General features: G+C 46.6%; 2 protein-coding genes and 1 pseudogene across 6 annotated transcripts in view; 1 reads left to right on the top strand and 2 right to left on the bottom strand.

Annotated features, from left to right (window-relative positions):
• Nucleotides 1–25,672, bottom strand: part of LOC121435510 (probable N-acetyltransferase CML1) — a 41,197-nt gene extending 15,525 nt beyond the window's left edge. Inside the window, exons 1-3 of one of the 3 annotated variants that reach the window (XR_005972585.1) lie at nucleotides 25,607–25,672; nucleotides 20,080–20,268; nucleotides 19,560–19,837 (exon numbers count right to left, since the gene is read on the bottom strand). The gene's annotated coding sequence lies outside the window, so the exon portion shown is untranslated. Of the gene's footprint in view, nucleotides 1–12,104; nucleotides 12,125–19,559; nucleotides 19,838–20,079; nucleotides 20,269–25,606 lie in introns of those variants that run through there. The other 2 variants (XM_041634929.1, XM_041634921.1) reach the window with 2 other exon arrangements.
• On the bottom strand, nucleotides 1,681–25,748 carry LOC121435534 (probable N-acetyltransferase CML1). 3 transcript variants are annotated; one of them, XM_041634948.1, is made up of 2 exons: nucleotides 25,607–25,748; nucleotides 1,681–2,534 (listed from the first exon to the last, which is right to left on the bottom strand). In XM_041634948.1, the coding sequence occupies exon 2, from the start codon at nucleotides 2,490–2,492 to the stop codon at nucleotides 1,794–1,796; it is 699 nt and encodes a 232-aa protein (XP_041490882.1). In that variant the 5' UTR covers nucleotides 2,493–2,534; nucleotides 25,607–25,748; the 3' UTR covers nucleotides 1,681–1,793. The 3 variants fall into 3 exon arrangements, with proteins under 3 accessions (XP_041490882.1, XP_041490889.1, XP_041490898.1); XM_041634955.1 differs by lacking the exon at nucleotides 25,607–25,748 and adding an exon at nucleotides 12,105–12,223; XM_041634964.1 differs by lacking the exon at nucleotides 25,607–25,748 and adding an exon at nucleotides 3,130–3,231.
• On the top strand, nucleotides 15,009–16,039 carry LOC121435591 (annotated as a pseudogene).
• Nucleotides 25,749–25,759: the final 11 nt, after the last annotated feature.

Here is a 25,759-nt window from a genome sequence, read left to right as displayed (position 1 = left end):
CTTCTTGGATCTCCAGTGGGGTTGAAGACTAGATAGTTGTAGTTACTGTCCTCTCATGACTTGGCCAAGTTATTTATTATACTCGTTAGGATAGGATAATTATTGATTATATTTGTTCTTATTGTATATAATTTTGAATTAGGCTTAGAACTCTCTTATTTAAACAAAAGGAGAGGTGCTGTAGGAAATCTTACAGCCAGTGGTTATGCGCCCATTGGGACATGGCCTCTTACACTATATAATATGATGTAGAACATACATCTGCTCTCTTTCCAGTTGCTGGATTCAGTTTCTGTTGTCCATTAAAGCAGAGGATTCTGATTTGTGAGTTTATCCCTAAATAAATAACATCTATTTCTCAATTCTGAGCTACTGTGCGATTTCTTTTAAGTGTCCTTCAATATTTCACTGCATAGAAAATAGCTGCAGCTGCACAGAAAGTTTAATTAAGACAGCATCGTGGTTATCTGAAGTGATAAAAGCAAATTTTTCTAATGTCCCTGTAAGGAGACTCCAGTGACTGCATGCACAGGTATGTGTGTTTATGTGTGTGTGTGTGTGTGTGTGTGTGTGTGTGTGTCAGGGGCAGTGTTCTGGGTGTGTGAAGACTCATATTCTATTTCTGAGAAAACAGATCTCTCTACATGAAAACAACAGGAATTTTGATCCGCAAACACAGGGGGTGCTTAGAAATTTACTTTCCCCGAAGTCCTGGGGTAAATGACCTTTCTTATTATTTTGTATAAATCTGCTTTTCTCCTTAATGGAAGTCACACTCTGAGGACACAAACATGAGCTAAAACAGCTCAAGGCCCTGGGATGTTGGTCGTTTTCCCCAAAGGCCTTTGATGCTTGAATCAGTCTCCAGCACGTGGGAGCTCCTGTCTTGTATCTGGACTGGGCTTAGCTGAAATGAAAACCTATGTGGGTGAAGACCAAGCCACAGAAAACTCAGTGCATACATGTATAAAACTGTCAAAGAGTTTTTAAAAATGGGCTCAGAGTATCAGCCACTAATCTGAGAAGGTCAATGACCATAGGCCAGTGACTTCCTAGGACACAGGAACAGAGAGACTTCCATGTTCATTCCCACACTTACATTAATCAGCAAAGTGTCCTTAGGCTTGGGTGAGCGGCCCCTCCTGCCCAACTGAAAATTCTAGTCTTCAGACTCAACAGCAAAATGGATGCATTGTTTTTCGCATCGTTCCTAATGCATCCGTAATATGGGGTATTGGGAGCTGCAGACGCTCAGACCCTGAGTTCTCTGTGAATCCTTGCCTGCTGGAGTAGACAACTTCCTTTCCTATGCTTGCTGCTGTTCCGAGCACGAGACCCTCATGAGTTTCTGATGGCAGGGGAGTGGTTTATCTTGGGGTTCCAGCTGAAAAAATCTCCAGAGCTAGAACAAGGCCATTACTCAAGGAGAGCCTTATATAAACTGCCCGGGAACAGAATAAACTTGGCCTTCTTAGCATTCTTGTTTCCAGGGTGACACCCCCCTTTGTGTGTGCATGTTTCAGTCTCCAGCCCCTTGCCCAACTCATGAACCATTCCATGGTAGACAGGCAGAACTCTACAATAGGGGTAGGTATATAAAACACAGGCACCCCAGAATCCAAGTGTGTGTTAGAACCTTAAAACCCCCAACTCAGTCATCACATGCATTAGAATCTGATGTGTACCAGAAGGAGCTTTTATTGCTCATTACACTGACATGACAGGGTTCACTGGTTCATGAAGAGTAAATGGGATGTGCTTCTTGCACAGGAACAAAGGTCTCATCCCACCAGCTAAGCAGAAGGAAAGGAATGCTTAAATTGAATTGTTGGAATATCCACTAATCTCCAGAACGCACTCATAAAGTACTGTCCTGTCTTCTGGAAGCCCATGCTCATGTAAAGGGCCTGAGCACCTTTCTGCAACATGCTGGTGTCAAGGACGACATCACTGTAGCCCTGATCCCGTGCAAACTGGAGAATGGTTCTGGTCAGAGCTTTCGCTATCCCCAGTCCGCGATGCTGTGAAGACACAGACAGGTGAAAGAGCTCCAGCTGCTTCCTCCCTAATGGGGGATCCTTGACTGGTAGACAGCCCACGATGCCCACCACCTCTCCCCCAGACTCAGCCACCCAGAAACAGGAACCACGTGCATTCATGTAGGACTTAGTGATGTCAGCCATGTCTGTGTGCAAACACTTGGCCACATACTTCTTCCACGGCTGTCTTGCAAGAAGCTTCATGAGAAGGAGCACAAAGAAGATGCTCATAGCAGCTAGCAGCCAGGAGCCAGACACCAGGACCATGGCAAGTGGCACCCCAAGTAAGAGAAAGAAGGTCCTTGGCAGAGTCAGCAGGTGGCGGAAGGTGGCAGGGATGTGCTCTTCCATTCCTCTTATGAACAAATCCAAGACACTTTTCTGGTCGCTGTCCTGATACTGGCGAATATGAGAAGGAGCCATGGGAGATTTCTGGGTCTCAAATCTCGGCATCCAGGACAGACAGGAATACCTGCCTGGCACTTTGCCTGAGGCCTAAAGAGGAGAGAAACCATATAAGTCCTCTGACCTTCTGCCTCCCAACATCCTAAGACCCATTTAGGCCCTCTTCAAGGGTGTATCTTTCTGCTGTCACCAGACAGGAAGCAGACACAAACACTGGGAGAAGGTCTGTCCAGCAACACCTGACTCCATCCTTCTCACCCTACAGAAGCCTTCTGCAGCTCCGGGTACATAAACAAGCCCAGTGCTGCAGATGGAGCCCATGCACCCATTAGGTCACTATCTGCAGCTCCGGGTACATAAACAAGCCCAGTGCTGCAGATGGAGCCATGCACCCATTAGGTCACTGTCTGCAGATGGAGCCCATGCACCCATTAGGTCACTGTCTGCAGATGGACCCCATGCACCCATTAGGTCACTGTCTGCGGACTGCAAATTACAGGCATGTGTTTCCAGGTGTTTCCCTGCAGATCTCCTTCCCAAGGATTGTAAAACTTTAGATTACAGAGCTGGCAGAAATAAACAAACAAAACCACCCATTGCTGCAAACCCTTATCCTTGAGCCCTCAGGCAGTTCTAGGACTCCAGTCCCACGCTGAGACCCTCCCCACAGTGCTACCAGTCTTACCTGCTACTACACAACCAAGAGTGTCTGGAAGGGCATCAGCCTCTGGTCGCATGCAGCACAGGTAGCCTGGGTCTGCCCAACAACTGGTGAGCAGACCTGAGTTGGCACATCACCGGTTGGATACTTGGTATTTGTTAATCGTAAAGCCCAGGGTCACAGAGCTGGAAAGTGAATGTGAGGCCACCCCCATTCACCTTGTGATTCTGGTTAATAATTTGTAGAGCACAGTGGAATGTGGATGCTCAACAGTTTTCACCCCCATGGAAGGCCTGTCACCTGCACTGTTCCCTCAGGACTGCAGCCATCTCTGCCCTCTTTCAAGGCCAGCCTGGTCCTGACATAACTGCTCAGAGCAGCCTGGTGTTGGGACGCACACACACTGGGCTCCCATGTCCTGCCACAGCAACAGGTCCTATAGCTAAACTTTTCCCTGTCCATGCTGTGCCTGGTGCTGTAAAATAAACCCTAGGGGACCACACTACCCTTCTGCCCCTGCTCCTCACCACCAGCCTCAGGCAGTGCTAGTGTCCTTTTCAGCCCCAGCTATGGTGCCATCCAGATGGCGGGCACTAGACAGGGCACAGCTGCCTGAGTTTGGGGCTGCACAGAGCTTTAACATCATGCTTTCCGCATGGGTGAGCCGAGGTGTTTCTTCACTACAACAAGTGAGAGCGACATTTGTCTCTACAGTGTGTCCCTGTGGAAGGTGTTCTCTGTCTCTGTCTCCAACCCTGACCTGAAGGCCAGTGAGAGCTGTACTGGCCCCATTTTCTTCAGGACCACCTTAGCCTGACAAGAAAGATCTGAGCAAGGTGGAGCTAAGGCTAAGGCAGGATCTTACTTTGAGAAAGTTTTCTTGCCAGCAGAATGGGACACTCTCAGAATGTAACAAGGTCCAGTGGAGAAGATGCTGGGATGTCAGCACAGTAAGGCTTCTCGTAACGATGAGCAGAGCAGAGCCAACACCTCAGAAAAGGTTCATATCCTAAGCAGGGAGGGGAGAGGAGCAGGGAAGCTCCTGAGACAGCCCTTGAGAAGAGGGCCCTTAAAGGCACACATGGCTAACACCAGCAGAGACCTGGCTATACAGGACCCAGAACACAGTCATGTAGTGCACATATCCCATTCCAGATGCACGTGAGGCCATGAGGATGCATGTCAGCAGGGAAGCAAAGTGACAAGTGTAGTAGTGGGGACACGTGGGTGGTCCTGGCTAAACAGGGCCCCAGGTGTGCAGCTGGCACGCTGCGGAAGCCTCGGGCCAACAAGATGTCTTGAAAATTCATTCTGGGCTCCCAAGAGAAACCCTGTCCAATAGCTGAGAGTTAGGCACAATGAGAAGCACTCTGTTCCCTAATTGCTTTAAGGTCTTGTTTGCCCAAGAGACTGTGGACCTAGTTGATTTAGTGTTTGCAAGGGAGCCTCGTTCAGTATAGACTGAGGAGATACCAGCACTGCGTGAGGAAGATTCGTGTGCCCTGTCCATTAGGACACAGGCCAGACAGGGACATCTGCACCACTTGAGGGCATTCAGTGCAGAAATGACCAGGGTCAGCAGCAGTCAGCTAGGGATAAGCAGGGCAGCTTCACAGCCTGCAGCAGAGCATCTGGGCTCACTCCTGGCTCTGGGTATGACTCAGCAGAAAACCCTGGCTTCCCTCCCCAGCACTGCCTTCCCTCCCCAGAAAACAGCTGTGATGCTGACAGCAATGGAAAGAGCAAGGACAGGTTACATCATCACCTGAGTGCAAAACATGGAAGCACAGCTAAACCATGGAGTTTTACTTTTGAAAGACCCTCTGAACACCCACCCCATAACCCGCAGCTGGCCTGCTCCCATGAGAACATCCTGTTCGCTTGAGACCCTCAGGACCCTCTCAGAACCTGCTGCTAGCCGGCTCTCATGAGAACATCCGGTATGCTTAGGGAAACAGGATGCCTATAGTCAGCACATGTGCCCAACTTAAAATATCAGCAATTCACAAAAGAAACAATTCCCCCTATGAAAGATCCCAGCTTAGCTGCTGTAACGTCATTTCACAAGGCTTTCGACGAACAAATGTAAGTGCAGAGTGAGGTCAGGGTCCCTGGCTGTAAAGCAGGATATTTATATCTATAGAATAGGACAGGACATCAATTAACAGGAAATCTGTTGCCATACATCTGTGCTGGGAAAGGAAAAACCAAAAGAGGAACAGGATATCTGTTCCCATACATCTGTGCTGGGAAAGGAAAAACCACCTATGCCCCTTGCCCCATTCCAACTGACCACTAACCACGCATTTGCTTCTGTAATCTGCTTCTGCTGCCCTCTTTCCTATAAAAAGACCTTCCCCAAGTCTGCAGGCGCGCAAGTCCTCCAAAAGACTTTGCCGCCCACAGGTACCTGTGTTTACTTAATAAACTTCTTGCTAATTGCATCCAGTGGTCTGGACTAGGAGTGTCCTGGTTCTGGGGACTTCATTGGAGGAAAAGGTCCTCTCTGAGGGTCTTTCACTTTATTTCAAAAAACAGAGATTTATTAAGCTAAAAAGAAAGTTCTTGGACAGTGAAAGGTGATCCAAATTTTCAACTCTTTTGTGAGGGCAGCATGTGGATCCCAAGGGGAGCAGTCTTGTTGAAACCTTCCTCTGGAAGTGATCAATACCATGGACAGAGGATGGAATTTGAGATTAGGTTTTAAGTCTACCAAAGGTTTATATTGTGGCTTTTGAGAGGATAGGAAAAGTATTAAGCTAAATAAAGTGAGCACACCTACTAGAGACCCCACTATGGGGACTCTGCCTTGTGCTGTTCCGGCAGCCACGGGGAGCAAGCCTGGACCCCACAGACCTCAGAGGTTTACTTCCAAGACTTAGTTAACATAAAATACGGTCCCTTTATCTAGAGTAGTTTAGGAAGGTGATGTATAATCCCTGAGCCTTCCAGCTAGAATAAACATGACACAACTTGTTTTCCATTTCCCTTGTTTGGAGTTTATCTTCATGGTTTTCTTTGCATGGAAGGTGTATAGTGATGTGTGCAATGAAGACAAGCGGAAGCGGAGGAGTGCTAGGCTGCTGCCCTTACTCTCCTATTTAGGATAATGAAGAAAGGACATCAAAAGCCCAGCTTGAATCAGTGACTGGAGAAGGTCGAAAAGGAAATCCTGTGAGTATCTCGGACAGGAACCCTTTGGCAGCAGTTTAAGACCTCCAGCACTCAGGAGGCAGAGGCAGGCAGACCTCTGTGAATTTGAGGCCATCATGGTCTACAGAGCAAGTTCCAGGAGAGCCAGAAATTCAGAAAAACCAGACAGCTAGAGAAACTCATCTAAAAAAAAAGAGACAAAAACAAAACCAACAACAACAACAACAAAAAATACTCTGAGACAGAAAACTGGCTTGCAGTCTTACATACAATGGCGTGTGTGTGTGTGTGTGTGTGTGTGTGTGTGTGTTCCCTAGTTTTGGGGGTGGAACACGAACTTTGTGCTAGTAGGAAAACACTCTACCACGGAGCTACATCCACATTTTGCTTTTAATTTTTAAATTCATTATGACATAAGAAGTCTGGCAGCCAAGACCTGGCGTGGTGGTACAGGCCTCTGATTTCAAGGCTAACCAGGAAGATAATAAGACCCTATCTTGAAAAAAAAAAAAAAGACTGGCATTCGTATAAATATCCTAAAAAGTAGTAAAAAAAAAAAAGTAGTTAAGAATTATAAATGCTTAACAAATATGTTAAAGGAAAAATTAAAACAGTTCATATGAAAAGAGTCTCAACCTCAGTCATGGATGGACCCAGCCTCATGTTCTACAGACCTGCATGGGAAGGGATATGAGCGCTTTACAAGCGTCCACTGCCTTAAAACACTGAAGTAAGCACTGGGATATAACTCAACTGCTAAAGTGCTTGCCTTAAAGTCAGAAAACTGAGTTGGATCTCTCCATACCACACTTAGAAAGAAAATAAGAAAAGAAAGAAAGGCTGTGTGTGGCGTTGTATGCTTGCAACCCCAGCTCAAGGGAGGCAGAAACAGTGGCACCACCCAGCTCACAGACCAGCTGGCCCAGCTCACTTGGTAAGTTTGTTCTGGCACAAACAGCTTTTCTGCAGGCTTCTCCTTCTCCATGCTTTGGATGCACCTTTAGTCATTACTACAGCCCCAAGATACTAGGATGGAGGAAACCCACTTATTCTGTTTACTTAAAAAAAAATTCAAGCCAGGTGGAGGTGGTGCATGCCTTTAATGTCAGCACTCTGAAGGCAGAGGCAGGTGGGTCACTTGAGCTTCAGACCAGCCCATTCATAAGTGAGTTTCAGGACAGCCAAGGTTATACAGGGAAAGCTGTCTCAAAAAAATAAAATAAAATAAAATAAAAAAATAAATAAAAGATTTCAAACTAGGCCTGGTAGAAGAACCCTGTAATCTGATGTTCAGGAGCCTGAGAGAGGGAGGACTGATAATTAGAGGCCAGTCGGGGCTCTGCAGCAAGATGCTGTCTCAAAGGGGGAAAAAAAAAGAATTTTATTCAATTGTACAGATTAAACATATTGATGTGGAAAATCTGTGGTGTTGTTGAGAACAATAGAGACTTTCTTAGTTTGGGGGACTAGGGTCCTGGAGAAGTTGATAGTCACAAAAGCAGCTCTAGCAGTGGCTTCTCGGTGCTCATCCTGAGAATTCAAAGACTGAAATGCATGGACCCCAGAGGCTGAGTTTAGAGACACGATTATCATAGCCTTCTAGTTAGACACTTACGAGGAAGATAGACAGACATGCCATTTGAGTTAACCCGGTGTGGAGGGCAGCCACATGGCAGACAAGCAGACACAGGGACTGGGGCTGCACAGACAGAGTGAGGGAACCCAGAACACCAGCGCAAGTGGACTTAGGTCAGCACCCTAAAGGGACAGAGGGACAGACACAAGGAACCTCATGGCTCCCACAGAGACTGCTTTCAGGGCCAAGGATTCTGGGAAGGAAAGGTATTGGCTCATTAAAGGGCTAAATAAGATAAGATAAGCCTCTTATCTCTTCTGTAAATCCACAATCCTGAGGGATGGTCTCTTGGACAGGAGATTGACAGGTACAAATGGATTAACTCCTTTTAGAGGAAATGTTTTATTTTTAGTAATAGTTTGTGGAGAGGTGTTTTGCCTTCATGAGTGTCTGGGTATCTGACTGTGCAGAGGTCAGAAGAGGCTATTGCATCCTCTGGAACTAGAGTTACAGATAGTGTGAGCTGCCGTGTGGAGAATGGAATTGAACCTGCTCTGGATGAGCATCCAGCACACTTAGTCATGGAACCATCTCTCCAGCCCCTGGAATAACCCTTAAGGTAGCAGATGACAGAACATGTCCACTCTTTCGTTCAGGAGGCAGTGGCTTTACCTTAGTAGCCTCCAGTGCTACTGTAACATTGCCTCTTCCCAAAGCAGCACTGTAGAAAGAGAAGGCTGGCATTAGAGGCACGAGCCGCCATACCCGGACTCACTTCATTTCACTTTGTTTACGGGGAGGAGAACAAGTGTGCCTCAGTGTGCACGTGGAGTCAGAGCACAATTCTGATCATCAGTTCTTTAATGTCACTGGGGCTGTAGGGTTCTGGCATTGAGCTTAGCTTCCCCTTAATGGAGAGTGGGATGAAGAAAAGGCACAAACGCCCAGTGATTGATTTTTCCATATTCCAGACGGCTGCTGTCTGTACTAACGTCAGAGCAGAGATGAGGGTTCCCACAACCCTCCTGATGCCAGCGCAGGGGTGAATCTGCCCCACAGGGCTACTAATGCCAGTGCAGGGGTGAGGCTGCCCCACAGTGCTACTAATGCCAGTGCAGAGGTGAGGCTGCCCTGCCCAACAGCGCTACTAATGCCAGTGCAGAGGTGAGGCTGCCCCACAGGGCTACTAATGCCAGTGCAGGGGTGAGGCTGCCCCACAGGGCTACTAATGCCAGTGCAGGGGTGAGGCTGCCCTGCCCAACAGCGCTACTAATGCCAGTGCAGGGGTGAATCTGCCCCACAGGGCTACTAATGCCAGTGCAGGGGTGAGGCTGCCCCACAGTGCTACTAATGCCAGTGCAGGGGTGAGGCTGCCCCACAGTAGTCTTGCAAGCAGTGCAGTTACTAAACACATCTCCAGTGTGGACGGTTGCGCTGCTGCTGCAGTCAATGTGTACTTTTATTAATACGCACATTACAGAGATGATTTGTGAAGCCTTCTTTCTCTCCTTGGGATGTGTTCCATCCTCGTGAGCCTCTGACCATGAAAAGAAATAAACTATTGCCGTTTTCCAGGAAGAAGTTAGTGGAAGCGCCTGACTCTCTCGAAGGGTATTTTTAAGCCCATTTCAGAGCAGTGTTCTCTACATTAAGAGTTAAGTCCAGAACCTGTGTTGTTGTGGCAAAAGCTTCTCATTTCTAGCTGGAATGTAGTGCTGGGGACAGGCGGTGTGGGGGCCGGGGATATGGCTCAGTCAGAGAAACGCTTGCCACACAGGCATTAGGACCTGCGTTGGATCTTCACCTTTCACGTTAAAATGCCAGGTATGTTGGCCTGCCCTTGTCATCCTGGCTCTGAGAAGGAGGGACAAGAGGACCCCTAGGGCTGTCTGGTCAGCCAGTGTGGTCTAATAGGTGAGTTCCAGGTCCTAGGGAGAACTCACAACAAGATGGTGGATGGCCCCTCTTGAATGACATCAGAGGTTGACCTCTAACCTCTGTACCCATGTGGGTGTGCATCTACACAAGTACAGCAGCCTACATATACACTACACACACACACACACACACACACACACACACACGGGGGTGGGGGATGGACGAGGGAAGAGAAAGACAGAAAGTGGTTTCATGGGTCACATGTATTTGACCCTTGGCTGAAAAGCCAGCAGGGGTAAGATGGATGAAGAGCTGTGAACCAGTGGCCATTCTTTCTCCCCAGGCTTGAGAAGCACAAACAAGTCTATGAGCCAATGTGGAGGAGGTGTCTTTGGCACAAAACCATCCGTCACTCAGAACCCAGCCTACCCTGAGCCTCCAACCTCATTTGAGAAGAACCCAGTGGCTCAGAGGTTCTATGGCCTCCTGCTGCCAGCCTCCTAATTCACCCCTTCCCAATCTGTGCCTGCTCAGCACCCTGGAACTATGCTGGCTCAAGACCACTCCTGGCTTTGCTGCTCCCTTTTTCTGGCCTCACTGCAGCTGTGTCCAGATACCATAGAGAGCAAAGCATGGCCTCCTGGGTCAGTCGCTTTGTGACAAAATTTAGATGCATCACGGCTGCCTGTCCTAGATGCCTTCCCAGCCCTCTGTACTAAGGCCAGCACTTTCCCTGCCCTTCCACCTCTGTCCTAGAGACTGGCCTTCTGTCTGCCAGGGCCAGAGCAGCAAGAGGCCACTTTCCAGCCTTCACTTGGCTATAGGGTGTTGGGAAGGGGTGGGAGGGCTGGAAGAGATTGGGGGATGGAGGGAGAGTGAGCTGGTGCTGTGCCCAGGACATGCTTGAGGACAGGGTCTATTCCCAGCTGTGTGCATTCCCCAAACCTTCCCTCCTTTTCTATCCTGATGACTTCAAACTTCTGCCCATGCCCTTCAGCCCTGTAGCCAAACATGCAGGCTTCAGAGCAACCTGGGTGTGAATCAGCTTCTCATCAGTCATTCACTTTCTGAGATAATTCACTTGCAAAGTGAAAGGTTTGCTTTGGCTCTGAGATTTATTGGTTCTACACCAGGACTAGTCCAAGCTGCCCTAGGGGCTTTAAAGGGGGGTCTCCAGCAACCTTTACAGGAGGGACACAGGTGGCTCAGAAACTGGTTCAGGAGATTGTCCTTAAAATTGTGGGCTGAATGGGCTGGAAGGGAAGAATCCCAGGTGGGTGGCCTCGGGATTTCTCTCAGCAAAACACCAAACTAGGTTCAACCTGCATCCCAGCCAGGGCTGAACAGTCCAGAGCTGGCTGAAGGGCAGTGGCTACACCAGGTACCCTGTCCCTGCAGTAGGGATGGACACCTTGGTGGGAAGGAGCTAACATGCTGTCCTCAGTCCCTTAGTCACAATGGAGTGGGGGAAAGAACCGGTCTGAGAAGTCCTGGGTCAGTGTGCAAAGGCAGCTCCTATTCAGTGACCGCCCTCAGGCATGGCTGCATGTGCACGTGGTCATATAGACCAGAGCCTTCCGAGGGCTTCAGCAGAAAGAGCACAAACAAGATGCTCATAGCAGCCAGCAGCCGGGAGCCAGACACCAGGACCATGGCAAGCAGCACCCCAAGTAAAAGCAGGTGGGTTCGGGGCAGCGTCAGCAGGTGGCGGAAGGTGGCAGGGATGTGATCTTCCGTGCCGCTTATGAACAAATCCAGGACACTTTTATAGTCTCTGTCCTGGTACTGGCGGATGTGATAAGAAGCCATGGGAGATTTCTGGGTCTCAAATCTCGGCACTAGGAAGAGACAGGTATACCTGCCTGGGCAAATTCCCTGAGCCCTGCAGAGGAGATAAACCATGTAAGTCCCCTGACCTTCTGCCTCCCAACCTCCCAGGACCTGCTTCTAGGGTGTATCTTTCTGCTGTCACCAGAGAGGAAACAGACACTAACACTGGGAGAAGGTCTGTCCAGCAACACCTGACTACATCCTTCTTTACACTACTAGAAGCCCTTTGCACATCTGAGTATACATAGACACAACACCCTTCTCTACACTACTAGAAGCCCTTTGCACATCTGAGTATACATAGACACAGCACAGTGATGGAGATGGATCACATGCACCCATTACTCTTCATTGTCCGTGGACTGTAGATTGTAGACATGCTGTGTTTTCAGGTTTGTATTCCTGCAAACCTCCTACTGAAGGATTATGAAAGTTCAGATGGCAGAGTTGGCAAAAACAAACAAAACCAGCCTTTGCTGCAAACCCTTATCCTTGAGCCCTCAGGCAGTTCTAGGACTCCAGTCCCACGCTGAGACCCTCCCCACAGTGCTGCCAGTCTTACCTGCTACTACACAACCAAGAGTGTCTGGAAGGGAATCAGCCTCTGGTCGCATGCAGCACAGGTAGCCTGGGTCTGTCTAACAACTGGTGAGCAGACCTGAGTTGGCACCTCACTGGTTGGCTCCTGGATATTTGTTAATCAGAAAGTCCAGCGTCACAGAGCTGGAAAGTGACATCAGATAGGTCACCCCATTCACCTTGTGAACTCTGGCTAATAATTTGTAGAACACAGTAGATTGTGGATGCTCAACAGTTTTCACCCCCATGGAAGGCCTGTCACCTGCACTGTTCCCTCAGGACTGCAGCCATCTCTGTCCTCTCAGGGCCAGCCTGGCCCTGCACATAACTGCTCAGAGCAGCCTGGTGTTGGGACGCACACACACTGGGCTCCCATGTCCTGCCATAACAATAGGTCTTATAGCTGGACTTTTCTTTGTCCATGCTGTGCCTGGTCCTGTAAAATAAACCCTAGGGGACCCCACACTGCCCTTCTGCCCCTGCTCCTCACCACCAGCCTCAGTCAGCACTAGTGTCCTTTTCAGCCCCAGCTATGGTGCCATCCAGATGGCGGGCACTAGACAGGGCACAGCTGCCTGAGTTCAGGGCCCCTGCTCAGAGCTTGAACAACATGCTTCCCTCATGAGTGAGCCGAGGTGTTGCTTCCCTACAACAAGTGAGAGCGACATTTGTCTCTACGGAGTGTCCCTGTGGAAGGTGTTCTCTGTCTCTGTCTCCAACCCTGACCTGAAGGCCAGTGAGAGCTGTACTGGCCCCATTTCCCCCAGAACCACTGTAGCCAGAGAAGCAGGCTCTGAGCAAAGTGGAGCTAAGGCTATGGCAGGATCTTACTTCGAGGAATTTTTCATGCCAGCAAAGAATCAGACACTCTCAGAACTGTGACAAGGTCCAGGGGAGAAGATGCTGGGATGTCAGCACAGTGAAACTTCTCAGGATGCCAGAGCAGAGCCAACACCTCAGAAAAGGTTCATCTCCTGAGCAGGGAGGAGAGAGGAGCAGGGAAGCTTCTGAGTCTGTACTTGGGAAGAGAGCCCTTAAAGGCACATGTGTCTAACACCAGCAGGGACCTGGCTATACAGGACCCAGAACTCAGTCAGGTAGTGCAGATATCCCATTCCAGATGCACGTGAGGCCATGAGGATGCACTTTAGCTGGAAAAAACATGGGTCCTAGGTGTGCAGGTGGTATGCTGCAGAAGCCCTGGGCCAAAAAGATGTCTTGAAAATTCATCAGTCTGGGCTCCCAAGAGGAACCCTGTCCAATAGCTGAGTTAGGCACAATGAGAAAGAAGTACTTTGTTCCCTAATTGCTTAAACGTCTTGTTTGTCCAAGAGACTGTGGCTTTAGCTTGGTTATTGTTTGCAAGGGAGCCTCGTTCAGTATAGACTGAGGAGATACCAGCACTGCGTAAGGAAGATTCGTGTGCCCTGTCCATTAGGACACAGGCCAGACAGGGACATCTGCACCACTTGAGGGCATTCAGTGCAGAAATGACCAGGGTCAACACCAGTCAGCTAAGCAGGACAGCTTCACAGCCTGCAGCAGAGCATCTGGGCTCATGCTTGACTCTGGGTATGACTCAGCAGAAAACCCTGGCTTCCCTCCCCAGCACTGCCTTCCCTCCCCAGAAGAGAGTTGTGTTGCTGACAGCAATGGAAAGAGCAAGGACAGGTTACAACATCTGAGCACAGAACACAGGAAACACAGCTAAACCGTGGAGTTTTGCTTTATTTAGCAAAACAGAGAGGATTTATTAAGCAAAGAGAAAAGTTCTTGGTTACTGAAACGGGATCCCAAAGTGTCCACTTTGTTGTTGTTGTTGTTGTAATTATTTGGGTTTCTGGACGGTTTCATCATGTAGCCTAGACTGTCCTGGAACTCACAGACGTTTGCTTCTCTCTCACAAGGGCTTGGATTAGACACATCAGCACTAAGTAGTGTCTATTTAAAAACGTGGAATATATGTATATGTATATTAAAAAGAACAAATACCACAAAGTTAAATTTCATTTCTGATTTGCTGGAATTGTCTAAGGTTTTTAACAAAAGGGGGGATGGGTTCTTGATGCACATTCAATTGTTAGTGTTGCTAATGTCATATAAGAGGGTACAGAGAACTGGTGGTCAAGAAGCTGTCATTTACAGAGGGTGTGGCTCTGGCAGCACAGCTGTCTTGTGCACTGAGATTATCGCTGTCCTCTTAAAATATTCTGTGTTTTTCATTCCTGACATTGAGCAAATAAAATCTAAAGATTTCCAACAAGCTGGAAAAATGTGTCTCTCCCCCCCACACACACCACGTGCCTGTTTGTTTTGTGTTTTTAACAATGGGGAGAAGAACCCTTGGCATGCCTCAAAAGAGTTTGCTCTCAGTGTAACTCATTTAAAAAACCTTACAAGATACAACTCCCATTTTTTACCATGTTGAAGTTTATCAATATCAGATATTTTAAACATAGTGCTAACGTGCTTGCCTTGCAAGTCAGAAAACTGATTTGGATATCTCCATCGCACACTTAAAAAGAAAACAAAAGAAGAAAGAAAGAAAGGCTGTGTGTGGTGTTGCATGTTTGTAATCCCATCTATAATTTACCATAACATGGATGGAATTTTGTTATCTGACTCAAATGCAGATACTTTAGAAAGAATGTTTGAAGAAGTTAAGAAAGTTTTACCTAAATGGGGATTACAAATTGCTTCTGCAAAAATCCTGAGAAGTGATTCTGTCAATTACCTAGATTGTAAAATAGGTTTACAGAAAATTAGAACACAAAAGGCCCAAAATAGGAGATACCGATTGCGAACTATTAATGACTATCAAAAATTGTTAGGAGGGCAGAAGGCGGAGGCGGTGAAGAGAGCCCGCGGCTGCCGCGGCCACAGCGAAATGGCGGAGACCGTAGCGGACACCCGACGTGAGCAACCCGCAGACCGTGGGGGTCGGCCGGGGCAGTTTCACCACCTACGAGATCAGGGTCAAGACAAATCTTCCTATCTTCAAGCTGAAGGAATCTACTGTTAGAAGATACAGTGACTTTGAGTGGCTTCGAAGTGAACTAGAAAGAGAGAGCAAGGTTGTAGTTCCCCCGCTCCCTGGGAAAGCGTTTCTGCGGCAGCTGCCTTTTAGAGGAGACGATGGAATATTTGATGACAATTTCATCGAGGAAAGGAAGCAAGGGCTGGAACAGTTTATAAACAAGGTCGCTGGTCATCCTCTGGCCCAGAATGAACGTTGTCTTCACATGTTTTTACAGGATGAAATAATAGATAAAAGCATCTAAAATAAGGCATGCCTGAGTTTGGAAAGAAGAGGCAAAACCAGACCATTAATGATTGCTCCACACCAATGAAGAAGCTGTAACTAACTTAGCATGCTGCACGGGCGCTGCTCTAACACGCCCTGGGTGTTCTAACACTCACAGGCTCCCTTTCATTTTGTTTTGTTTTGGCAGTTGACAAGAAGTTTTTCATTTGCTTTAGTGAAAACTCCCTCGTTGAGCCTCTCTACCTAACTCTCCTTGTTGCGTCTGTAAACACATTGTAGCCTCACAAGCCCCATAGACCTGCACTGTCCTGACTAAAGTTGCTGTCTTGGTCTTATTTGCAGATTCTGTGTCTTGTTTGCTTCTTGAATCTGATTGGCTAGAATCTTTCTCCTCCCCCTTAATGTGTGATGTCACCACTTGGTCCTAATTTATGTGCAGGAGCACGACACCGTTTGTCTCCGGTGCCACACATATGAGGTGTACTTTGTGTGCAGAGTGCGTCTTTCTTCTGGCCTGTAATCCCCTTCACATGGAAGATTAATGAGGGAAATCTTTATATTCTGTATAAAAGCAAAATCAAATTTATATACTAAAATCATTTGTCTAAAAATTTAAGTTGTTTTCAAATAAAAGTTGAAATGCAAAAAAAAAATTGTTAGGAGGCATTTCCAACCTACAACCACCTGATTTAATAATTCATTTAAACAAAACCTTGGATGGTGAAAAGGACTTAAATAGTCACAGGGATTTAACAGCTGAAGTGTAAAAAAAATTGACAGTCATTGAAGAGAAAGTATAGGAAGCACATGTAGATAGAGTGAATCCAAATCTTAATTGTATTCTAGTCATAGTGCCTTCCTGAATTTCTCCTACAGGAATCTTAATTGAAATGGAAGATATTATCTTAGAATGGATCTTTTTACCACATAAACAAAGTAATTAAAAATTTATGTGGAAAAAGTCTTTGAATTAATTATAAAAGGAAAATTTTGATAGATATTTTTCAAATCTTTGAGAGACCTTCAGAATATGGCATTTATAATGTTTTAAGAACTTAGTACTTTTCATGACAATGAGACACATCTGCTCCTGGCAGCACCAATTACTTCAAGAGGAAGATGGGAATTGAAGAGGCTACTTATGCAGTTTGTTAGCCACTTGGACAAGTAACTGCTCTTGCCTGGACTGTTTGATATTATGTTGTATGAACTGGATATGCAGGACCCAGAGAAATGACTCCTGAACTTGCCTAAAGATGAGACAGTCCTTCGGGGTTCCTGCTTCATGAAAAAGTATGCCAGACATTCTGCAGGACACAAAAGAAAGCAACAGATAGACTTTGCTATGACAAGGTAAAACAGATCTTAAAAATTCCTGCTTCATGGCAAAGTCTGATGGATACTATGGGTCTGTAGGCTCAAGATGGCTCAAGATGGATGCCCCAATGTTACAGAGGAACTTTGGGTGACTGTCCAGGGAGCAAGGTATCTCTGTCAATTCTAGAGTTTTGGAAGTTGCTTACAATATAACTTCCTGTTTACTTAGGTAATATTATATCCTTCTAGAGTTTTTGATGGAGTTAAAGACTAGATAGATATGATTTTGCTAGTTATAATAAAGATAGATATAAATATTTAAACTATAATTCTTGCTTGATATCTGTTTTATTGTACGTAATTTTACTATGTCAAAGTTAAAAACTTTCTTTTTATTTAAACAGAAAAGGGGAAATGATATGGGAAGTCCTTTTCTATATGTGTTGCTTTTATTGGTTAATAAATAAAGAAACTGCTTTCAGCCTGTAGCAGGGCAGAACAGAGCTAGGAGGGGAAGCTAAATTGAATGCTGGGAGAAACAAGGCAGAATAAAGGAGATGCCATGAAACCACCAGAAGAGAAGGACACAAGCTGCTAGCAAGAACCTTTTGGTAGGCCATAAACCTTGAGGTAAAATATAAAATAATAGAAATCAGTTGATTTAAGAGATAAGAGTGAGCTAGAAATATGCATAAGCTAATAGGCCAAGCAGTGTTGTAATTAATACAGCTTCAGTGTGATTATTTTGGTTCTGGGCATCCAGGAACAAAGAAGCATACAACAGTCAGGCAGCCTAGCCTAACTAGGTAAGTTTGTTTTGGCACAAACAGCTTTCCTACAGGCTTCTCCTGCTCCATGCATCGGGTGCACTTTTAGTCTTTACTGCAGCACCAAGATACTAGGATGGAGGAAACCCACTTATTCTGTTTACTTAAAAAAAAAAAAAACCTAGCCAGGCACTGGTGGTGGATGCCTTTAATGGCAGCACTCTGGAGGCAGAGGCAGGTGGGTCTTGCTGAGCTTGAGACCAGTCTGCTCATAAAGTGAATTTCAGGACAGCCAAGGCTATACAGGGAAAGCCTCTCAGAAAAAAAAAAAAGATTTCAAAATAGGCCTGGTGGAAGACCCTTGTAATCTGGTGTTCAGGAGCCTGAGAGAGAAAGGATTGAGAATCAGAGGCCAGTCAGGACTATGCAGCAAGATGCTGTCTCAAAGGGGAGAAAAGAGAATCTTATTCAATTGTACAGATTAAACATATTGATGTGGAAAATCTGTGGTGTTGTTGAGAACAATAGAGACTTTCTTAGTTTGGGGGACTAGGGTCCTGGAGAAGTTGATAGTCACAAAAGCAGCTCTAGCAGTGGCTTCTCGGTGCTCATCCTGAGAATTCAAAGACTGAAATGCATGGACCCCAGAGGCTGAGTTTAGAGACACGATTATCATAGCCTTCTAGTTAGACACTTACGAGGAAGATAGACAGACATGCCATTTGAGTTAACCCGGTGTGGAGGGCAGCCACATGGCAGACAAGCAGACACATGGTGGGACTGGGGCTGCACAGACAGAGTGAGGGAACCCAGAACACCAGCGCAAGTGGACTTAGGTCAGCACCCTAAAGGGACAGAGGGACAGACACAAGGAACCTCATGGCTCCCACAGAGACTGCTTTCAGGGCCAAGGATTCTGGGAAGGAAAGGTATTGGCTCATTAAAGGGCTAAATAAGATAAGATAAGCCTCTTATCTCTTCTGTAAATCCACAATCCTGAGGGATGGTCTCTTGGACAGGAGATTGACAGGTACAAATGGATTAACTCCTTTTAGAGGAAATGTTTTATTTTTAGTAATAGTTTGTGGAGAGGTGTTTTGCCTTCATGAGTGTCTGGGTATCTGACTGTGCAGAGGTCAGAAGAGGCTATTGCATCCTCTGGAACTAGAGTTACAGATAGTGTGAGCTGCCGTGTGGAGAATGGAATTGAACCTGCTCTGGATGAGCATCCAGCACACTTAGTCATGGAACCATCTCTCCAGCCCCTGGAATAACCCTTAAGGTAGCAGATGACAGAACATGTCCACTCTTTCGTTCAGGAGGCAGTGGCTTTACCTTAGTAGCCTCCAGTGCTACTGTAACATTGCCTCTTCCCAAAGCAGCACTGTAGAAAGAGAAGGCTGGCATTAGAGGCATGAGCCGCCACACCCGGACTCACTTCATTTCACTTTGTTTACGGGGGAGGAGAACAAGTGTGCCTCAGTGTGCACGTGGAGTCAGAGCACAGTTCTGATCATCAGTTCTTTAATGTCACTGGGGCTGTAGGGTCCTGGCATTGAGCTTAGCTTCCCCTTAATGGAGAGTGGGATGAAGAAAAGGCACAAACGCCCAGTGATTTACTTTTTCATATTCCAGACGGCTGCTGTCTGTACTAACGTCAGAGCAGAGATGAGGGTTCCCACAACCCTCCTGATGCCAGCGCAGGGGTGAATCTGCCCCACAGGGCTACTAATGCCAGTGCAGGGGTGAGGCTGCCCCACAGTGCTACTAATGCCAGTGCAGGGGTGAGGCTGCCCCACAGGGCTACTAATGCCAGTGCAGGGGCGAGGCTGCCCCACAGCAGTCTTGCAAGCAGTGCAGTTACTAAACACATCTCCAGTGTGGACGGTTGCGCTGCTGCTGCAGTCAATGTGTACTTTTATTAATACGCACATTACAGAGATGATTTGTGAAGCCTTCTTTCTCTCCTTGGGATGTGTTCCATCCTCGTGAGCCTCTGACCACGAAAATGAATAAACTATTGCCGTTTTTTTTAAATATTTATTTATTATGTATACAATATTCTGTGTGTATGCCTGCTGGCCAGAAGAGGGCACCAGACCTCGTTACAGATGGTTGTGAGCCACCATGTGGTTGCTGGGAATTGAACTCAGGACCTTTGGAAGAGCAGGCAATGCTCTTAACCTCTGAGCCATCTCTCCAGCCCAACTATTGCCGTTTTCCAGGAAGAAGTTAGTGGAAGCACCCAACTCTCTCGAAGGGTAGTTTTAAGCCCATTTCAGAGCAGCGTTCTCTACGTTAAGAGTTAACGTCCAGAATATGTGTGGTGCTTTGCAAAGGCTGCTCATTTCTAGCTGGAATGTAGTCCTGCAGAGAGGAGAAGCCGATGTGAATCCCCTGCGCTTCCCCTCCCAACACCCATGCAGGCCCTGTTCCTTTCTGCTGTCACCGATGAGGAAGCAGATACTGACACTGGGAAGAGAGACTGTGTCAACAGCACCTGATCACTCCCCTGCCTCTTCCCCGTTCCACCCCCAATCAAGGCATCCTAGATGTGCCCCTTTCCTCTGAGTGTGTGTCTCCATCCACAGAGCAGGAAGAAAGAGCACCTGGTGTTAATGCTCCGGCTTGTATGTGGCACACATAGAAACTTTTCCTTCTCTGTCGGTACCCAGTTGCAGGCTCTTTGGTCTTCTGTTCTGAGATGGCACCACTGAGCACGAAGATGTGATGTCCCTAGACCTGTGTTTCCTCTTCAGGGTCCCTGCATCACAGAGCTGTGTTCCCATGCTCACGTTCTAGAAAAGCCTCCTTCCCTAATGGAAAGACTGGATCCAGGGAAAGGAAAAGGGTTAACCCTAAACACCCCACTGTTAAATACTGGGATAGAAGCCCCAGCCTCGCCTCTCCTTCCTCTCACCTGGCAGCACAGTCAGGAGTGCCTGCAATGGTTCCTGCCTCTGAGGAGCATTTAGACACTGATGTCTGCCCTTCCTCTGGACAACACACCTGGAGAGGCAGCTCCTTGGTGGCCCCAGAATAATTGTAAACCAAAGGCCAAGATCTGGTGTGGGTGGCAATGGAGGTGGCACACATCGCAAGCTCTGCCATGACTGGGCTCCACCCTTGGGAATCCTGCTCTCTGCTTCCTGTTTCCTTCACTTCCTAGTGTTTGTCTCCAATTCCCAGCCTCATTGCCTCAATAGGCCAGCTAGGACAGTGGTTCTCAATCTCTGGGTCATGACCCCAGGCATACTGCATGACCCTTTCACAGGGGTCTCCTAACACCACAAGAAATATCAGATGTTTACATTATGATTCATAACAGTAGCAAAATTACAGTTAAGAACTATCAATGAAATTAATTTTATGGTTTAGGGTCACCACAGCATGAAGAACTGTATTGAAGGTCACAGCATTAGGAGAGTTGAGAAGCCCTGCACTAGGAGGAACCCGGGGTCTGGCCGCTCACCATGGGCTCACACAGCCTGGCTCAGTTAGCAGGGCTCGTCCCCACCTCAGCTGCACCTGTCCTACTACAATGGATCCATAGTCCACACTGGCCTCCCCACTCCTTATCCATCCCGTGGAAGACGCGACTGTTGTGCCTCACGGGCCCTTTGCAGTCCCAGCAGATCCATTTTCCAAATGACAGTCCCCATGCAGGGCAGGTGCTGAGCCATGTTCATGTCCAACGATCTTCTCCCTCCAGCCAGCAGCAATACCACCTGACCCTTATAGGCAAGAGGACTCAACTGGTACCCTTCTCCACAGAAACATGAGAATGGATTTTAAAGAAGTAAGAGAATATTTATTTTCAGGAAAAATAGAAAGGACAATATTTTGTTTGCATTATTTATCTTCTAAGATAGGGTCTCTTTACAGAGATCCACCTGCCTCTGCCCAGTGCTGAGATTAAAGGTGTGTGCCATCATGCTCAATGAAAGGGGGGTATTTTAGATACTGGAGGATTTTGTATGGTAAAATGGATTTTGCCCTGGATAAAATGACTGCATTTTTCCAAAATGAAAAAGAAAGAAGAAAATATGAGGGCTAAAGCAGGAAGCTGAAGTGAGTTGCAAATGGGAAAAGTGGATGTACAAGGTCTGCCGCCACCGTTACTGGGTCCTTAGTCAGAGGGCACCGTGCTCCCACAATGTTACTGGGTCCTTAGTCAGAGGGCACCGTGCTCCCACAATGTTACTGGGGTCCTTAGTCAGAGGCACCGTGCTCCCACAATGTTACTGGGGTCCTTAGTCATGGACACTGTGCTCCCACAATGTTACTGGGGTTCTTAGTTCAGAGGGCACCATGCTCCCACAATGTTACTGGGTCCTTAGTCAGAGGGCACCGTGCTCCCACAATGTTACTGGGGTCGTCATGGACACTGTGCTCCCACAATGTTACTAGGTCCTTAGTTCAGAGGGCACTGTGCTCCCACAATGTTACTGGGTCTTAGTCAGAGGGCACCGTGCTCCCACATTGTTACTGGATCCTTAGTCAGAGGGCACCGTGCTCCCACAATGTTACTGGGTCCTTAGTCAGAGGGCACCGTGCTCCCACAATGTTACTGGATCCTTAGTCAGAGGGCACCGTGCTCCCACAATGTTACTGGGTCCTTAGTCAGAGGGCACCGTGCTCCCACAATGTTACTGGGGTCCTTAGTTAAGCACATCCACACAGTGATTCTAAAACAGTGAGTTCCTGTAAGATATTAATCTGTTCTCAGCATTTGCAAAAATTTAATACTTTAAAAAGTGTTTAAGATTACTTACACTTTTTTTTGTCAGAATTTAACTACTTAGTGTACCCAGTCTTATGTCAATGTTCATTAAATCTAATTTGTGTATGTTTACTTCTTTAAAGAAGCACTTAAAAATAACCCCTTTTATGAATAATTATTTCCAAGTAAATTCAATACCCATGTATCTGTGTATAAAGATCTGTGTCTGAACTTACTTACAGTTAAAGACATTTAATTCATACAGAGCGATCCACGATTCCACTTTTATATAAAATTCATCGCGGCCAATATAATTCTTTTGATATTTATATTATTTTAGTCAGTACCACTCAGAATTACAACAAAAGCAAATCACAATGTTGCCATTTATGAGTCTTGCTATTTCAAATCCTGTCCTAAATGTCTTCACCTTGACAAATGACATACCTGGCTGCTGTATACATAATCCACTTGCTACATCTATGTGGGCGGCTCAAAAGTTGATTTTAAAATAATCAGTACTGTGGACCTATTACCCTACACAGCCATATCAATTTTGCTTTAAAAAAAAAAAACTAAACCACTAGACAGATTGATATAGATAAACAATGGGGGGGGGCACTTTGGCTTTGTGTAATTCTTCCCTGTGGTGATGCTGTTGATGACTCCTTTGTATAAATTTATGCCTCCTGTATTATATAAACTTCCTAAACCACAGCAGGTAGGAAGCACTTTAAAAACTGTTGTCCTCCAAATCAAAACTGTTAGTGCCACTTGGGCTTGTGTTCATGTGCTCCTAACTGTATCAACTATTCTCTTGAAGGACCCAACAGTGCACATTCTGAGCAAAGCTTCCTAGTGATTAACAGGCATTACATATTGGGATTTAAATACAGAAGTGATGAGCAGATTTTAAAGCATCTACAGACAAGTGTTTAAGTTTTCTTTGTTATCACTGTTACAGTGTGTGTGCCCTGGCCTATTGTGGAGGACAGAGGACAGGTCTGTCGAGTTGGTTCTTTCCTTTCATCTTGGGGGGAGGGGTGGTTCAGGAGATTAAATTCGCATTTCAGGCTTGCTAGGTTAGCTCCTGAATCAAATTCCTAATTTTTAAGTTAGCATTCCTTAAATATTTGCCCATTAGTTCTGCGCTGTGTTCGCCTTAAAGAATTGTGTGGCTACTATGTGCAGACACTCTGCAGAAGTACAGCCTTGAATGGGAAACCCCAGTAGTGTTTTTAAAGATGCTAAAACATCATCAACAAGAAACATAAAATGGATAGAACAGACTCCAGCTGGGCCTAGGAGTATTCCTTCTATCCCTCTTAGTTGCCTAAAACTGGACATAAAGGGTTTTATTGGCACTGATTCTTTGACACCTGTCAATATTCCCCCCCCACACACACACACACACAAATCAGATCAAACCAACTGAGGCAGATCGAATCCCAGGGATGAGAGAGAAGATAAACCATTCTAGTAAATCAACAGTATCTTTCGAGAACATTCTTCAGAGATGTGGAAAGGTGTCAGAAGCACATCCCCTGGGACAAGATGTTGCTTGTTTGCCATCCAGCCCTCGGGAAGCGGAAATAGGCAGAATGACAAATGGAGAAGAGTGTCCTCATGGGGGCTGGACACAAAACCAAGAGCAAGAATGTAGTCCCAAATCCCAGTGCCGTTATCATTGGCCCCTCAGTCTGCTCAATTGTCAGCCACATTCAGAGGGTCCACTTTGATCCCATGCTCGTTCAGTCCCAGTCCAGCTGGAGTTGGTGAGCTCCCATAAGCTTAGGCACACTATCTCAGTGGGTGAACCAACCACTGGTGGTTCTGACTTCCTTGCTCATATTCTCCCTCCTTCCACTCTTCAACTGGACCTTGGGAGCTCAGTCCGGTGCTCCAATGTGGGTCTCTCTCTCTATCTCCATCCATCACCAGAAAAAGGTTCTATAGTGATATTTAAGATAGTCATCAGTCTGACTATGGGACAAGGCCAGTTCAGGGAGCCTATTCTCTTTGGATGCATACCTTCCTAAGTCTGGATGTAGGGGGAAGGGCCTTGGACTCCCCACAGGGCAGGGTACCTTGCCCTCTCTTAGGACTGGAGAGGGGTGGGTGAAAGGGGATGGGGGGAACGGGAGGGAAGTGGGAGGAGGGGAGGAAGTGGAAATTTTATTGGTATTATTTATAAAGTAATAAGAAAGAATGTAGTCGCTTGTGACATACTCTCCAGAGGTAAAGCCAAAAAGCTAAAGAGAAACAGTTCTGTTTTCCAATGCTGGTTCATATTTTTATTGTTTGTTTCTTTCAGACAAAGGCATATTTCAGAAATGTTCACTCCGAGTCATAGCTGCTCCTGCTACCCAGAGTGAGCTCTCACATACATCGGTAACGTGCCAGAGAATTCCTCTTACAAGTAAGAAGCCATTCTGACAATCAACCAGGTGCATGGTGTCAAGAGGTCGTCTTTCGTATGACACAGATCTCAGAGTTAGTACTAGCATAGAAGAAAGACTGGGGACAGATGGGGACACTTTCATATTCTGTACTATGAAGACACACGTACTCCATACTGTAGGAAGGAGTCAAAATGCACATATTAGCTTAGCATGGACACACTCTCATTTGTTTTGAGTTAACTTCCCACCCTAGCCCAGATGCCTCTGAAGGAGTGTAAGGTTAATATCATTAGAAACCACCAAGATTCAGAGTTTCAAGAAGTGCCTGAGTCCAAACATCCACAGACAAGGAAAGAGTGCAAGGATAATAAAACAAACACAGACATCACCTCTCAGAAATGAGGTAACCACCTGACCAGGGAGGCAACACGGAGCTCCAGAATAGTTGGCTGCCTCTGCCTCCAGCTCTGTTTCCTCTCTTTATAATGTGCTGGCTGAGGATGATGGAATACATGTGTCTAGGATAGTTAATCTGCTCTCTCCGCATACTGCAGGCTCTCTGGATAAACCGTAATGTTAAAATTCAATCCTTTCTCTATTTATTGGGTTCTATGGCAGGTAGCACGAAGCAAAATCAGGTTTCACGACCCTTCGCGGTCATCCTTCCCCAAGAGTAGTAGTGCTCTAGTCTTGCACAAATTGCCTAAGGCAGGTGGCTCCCGGGATCTTGACCCCAGCATCCTTTCAGAGACGCCTCACTATCCTCAGGTCTGCTCAAAAGATATGCCTCTTTCCTCTGTCAGACTCCGAGCACGAGAGGAGCTAGCTCCTTCAATGTGAGACTCCACCGCATTGCATCTCCGCTTCCTACCGAGACTACACTCAGTAAACTGAGCCTCAAAATCTCTGAAAAGCTGTGACTCTCGTCCTGGTGGACAATTTTCAGTTCACATGAAGAACTTGAGGACGTTAAACACAGGCTGAGAATAAAGCCGACACTAAACGCCATACCTCAACTTCTAGGTCCTTTGTAACTCCCGACAAGGGGACGGAATAGAACCAGTTCTCCTCGGCGTCCGCAAGTAGTGGCAAGTAGTTGGGGAAAGTTCAGAGCAACTCAAACAGATTTAAGCTGACTACGCCCACCAGGATCCGGAAACAGGG

Source organism: Microtus oregoni, unplaced genomic scaffold (assembly GCF_018167655.1).
Source record: "Microtus oregoni isolate MIOR12 unplaced genomic scaffold, Mior012 000002F_ref0000024, whole genome shotgun sequence".
NCBI lineage: Eukaryota > Metazoa > Chordata > Mammalia > Rodentia > Cricetidae > Microtus > Microtus oregoni.
Note: the sequence above shows the minus strand (reverse complement) of the source record. Positions and strands in the feature narration are given on the sequence as shown.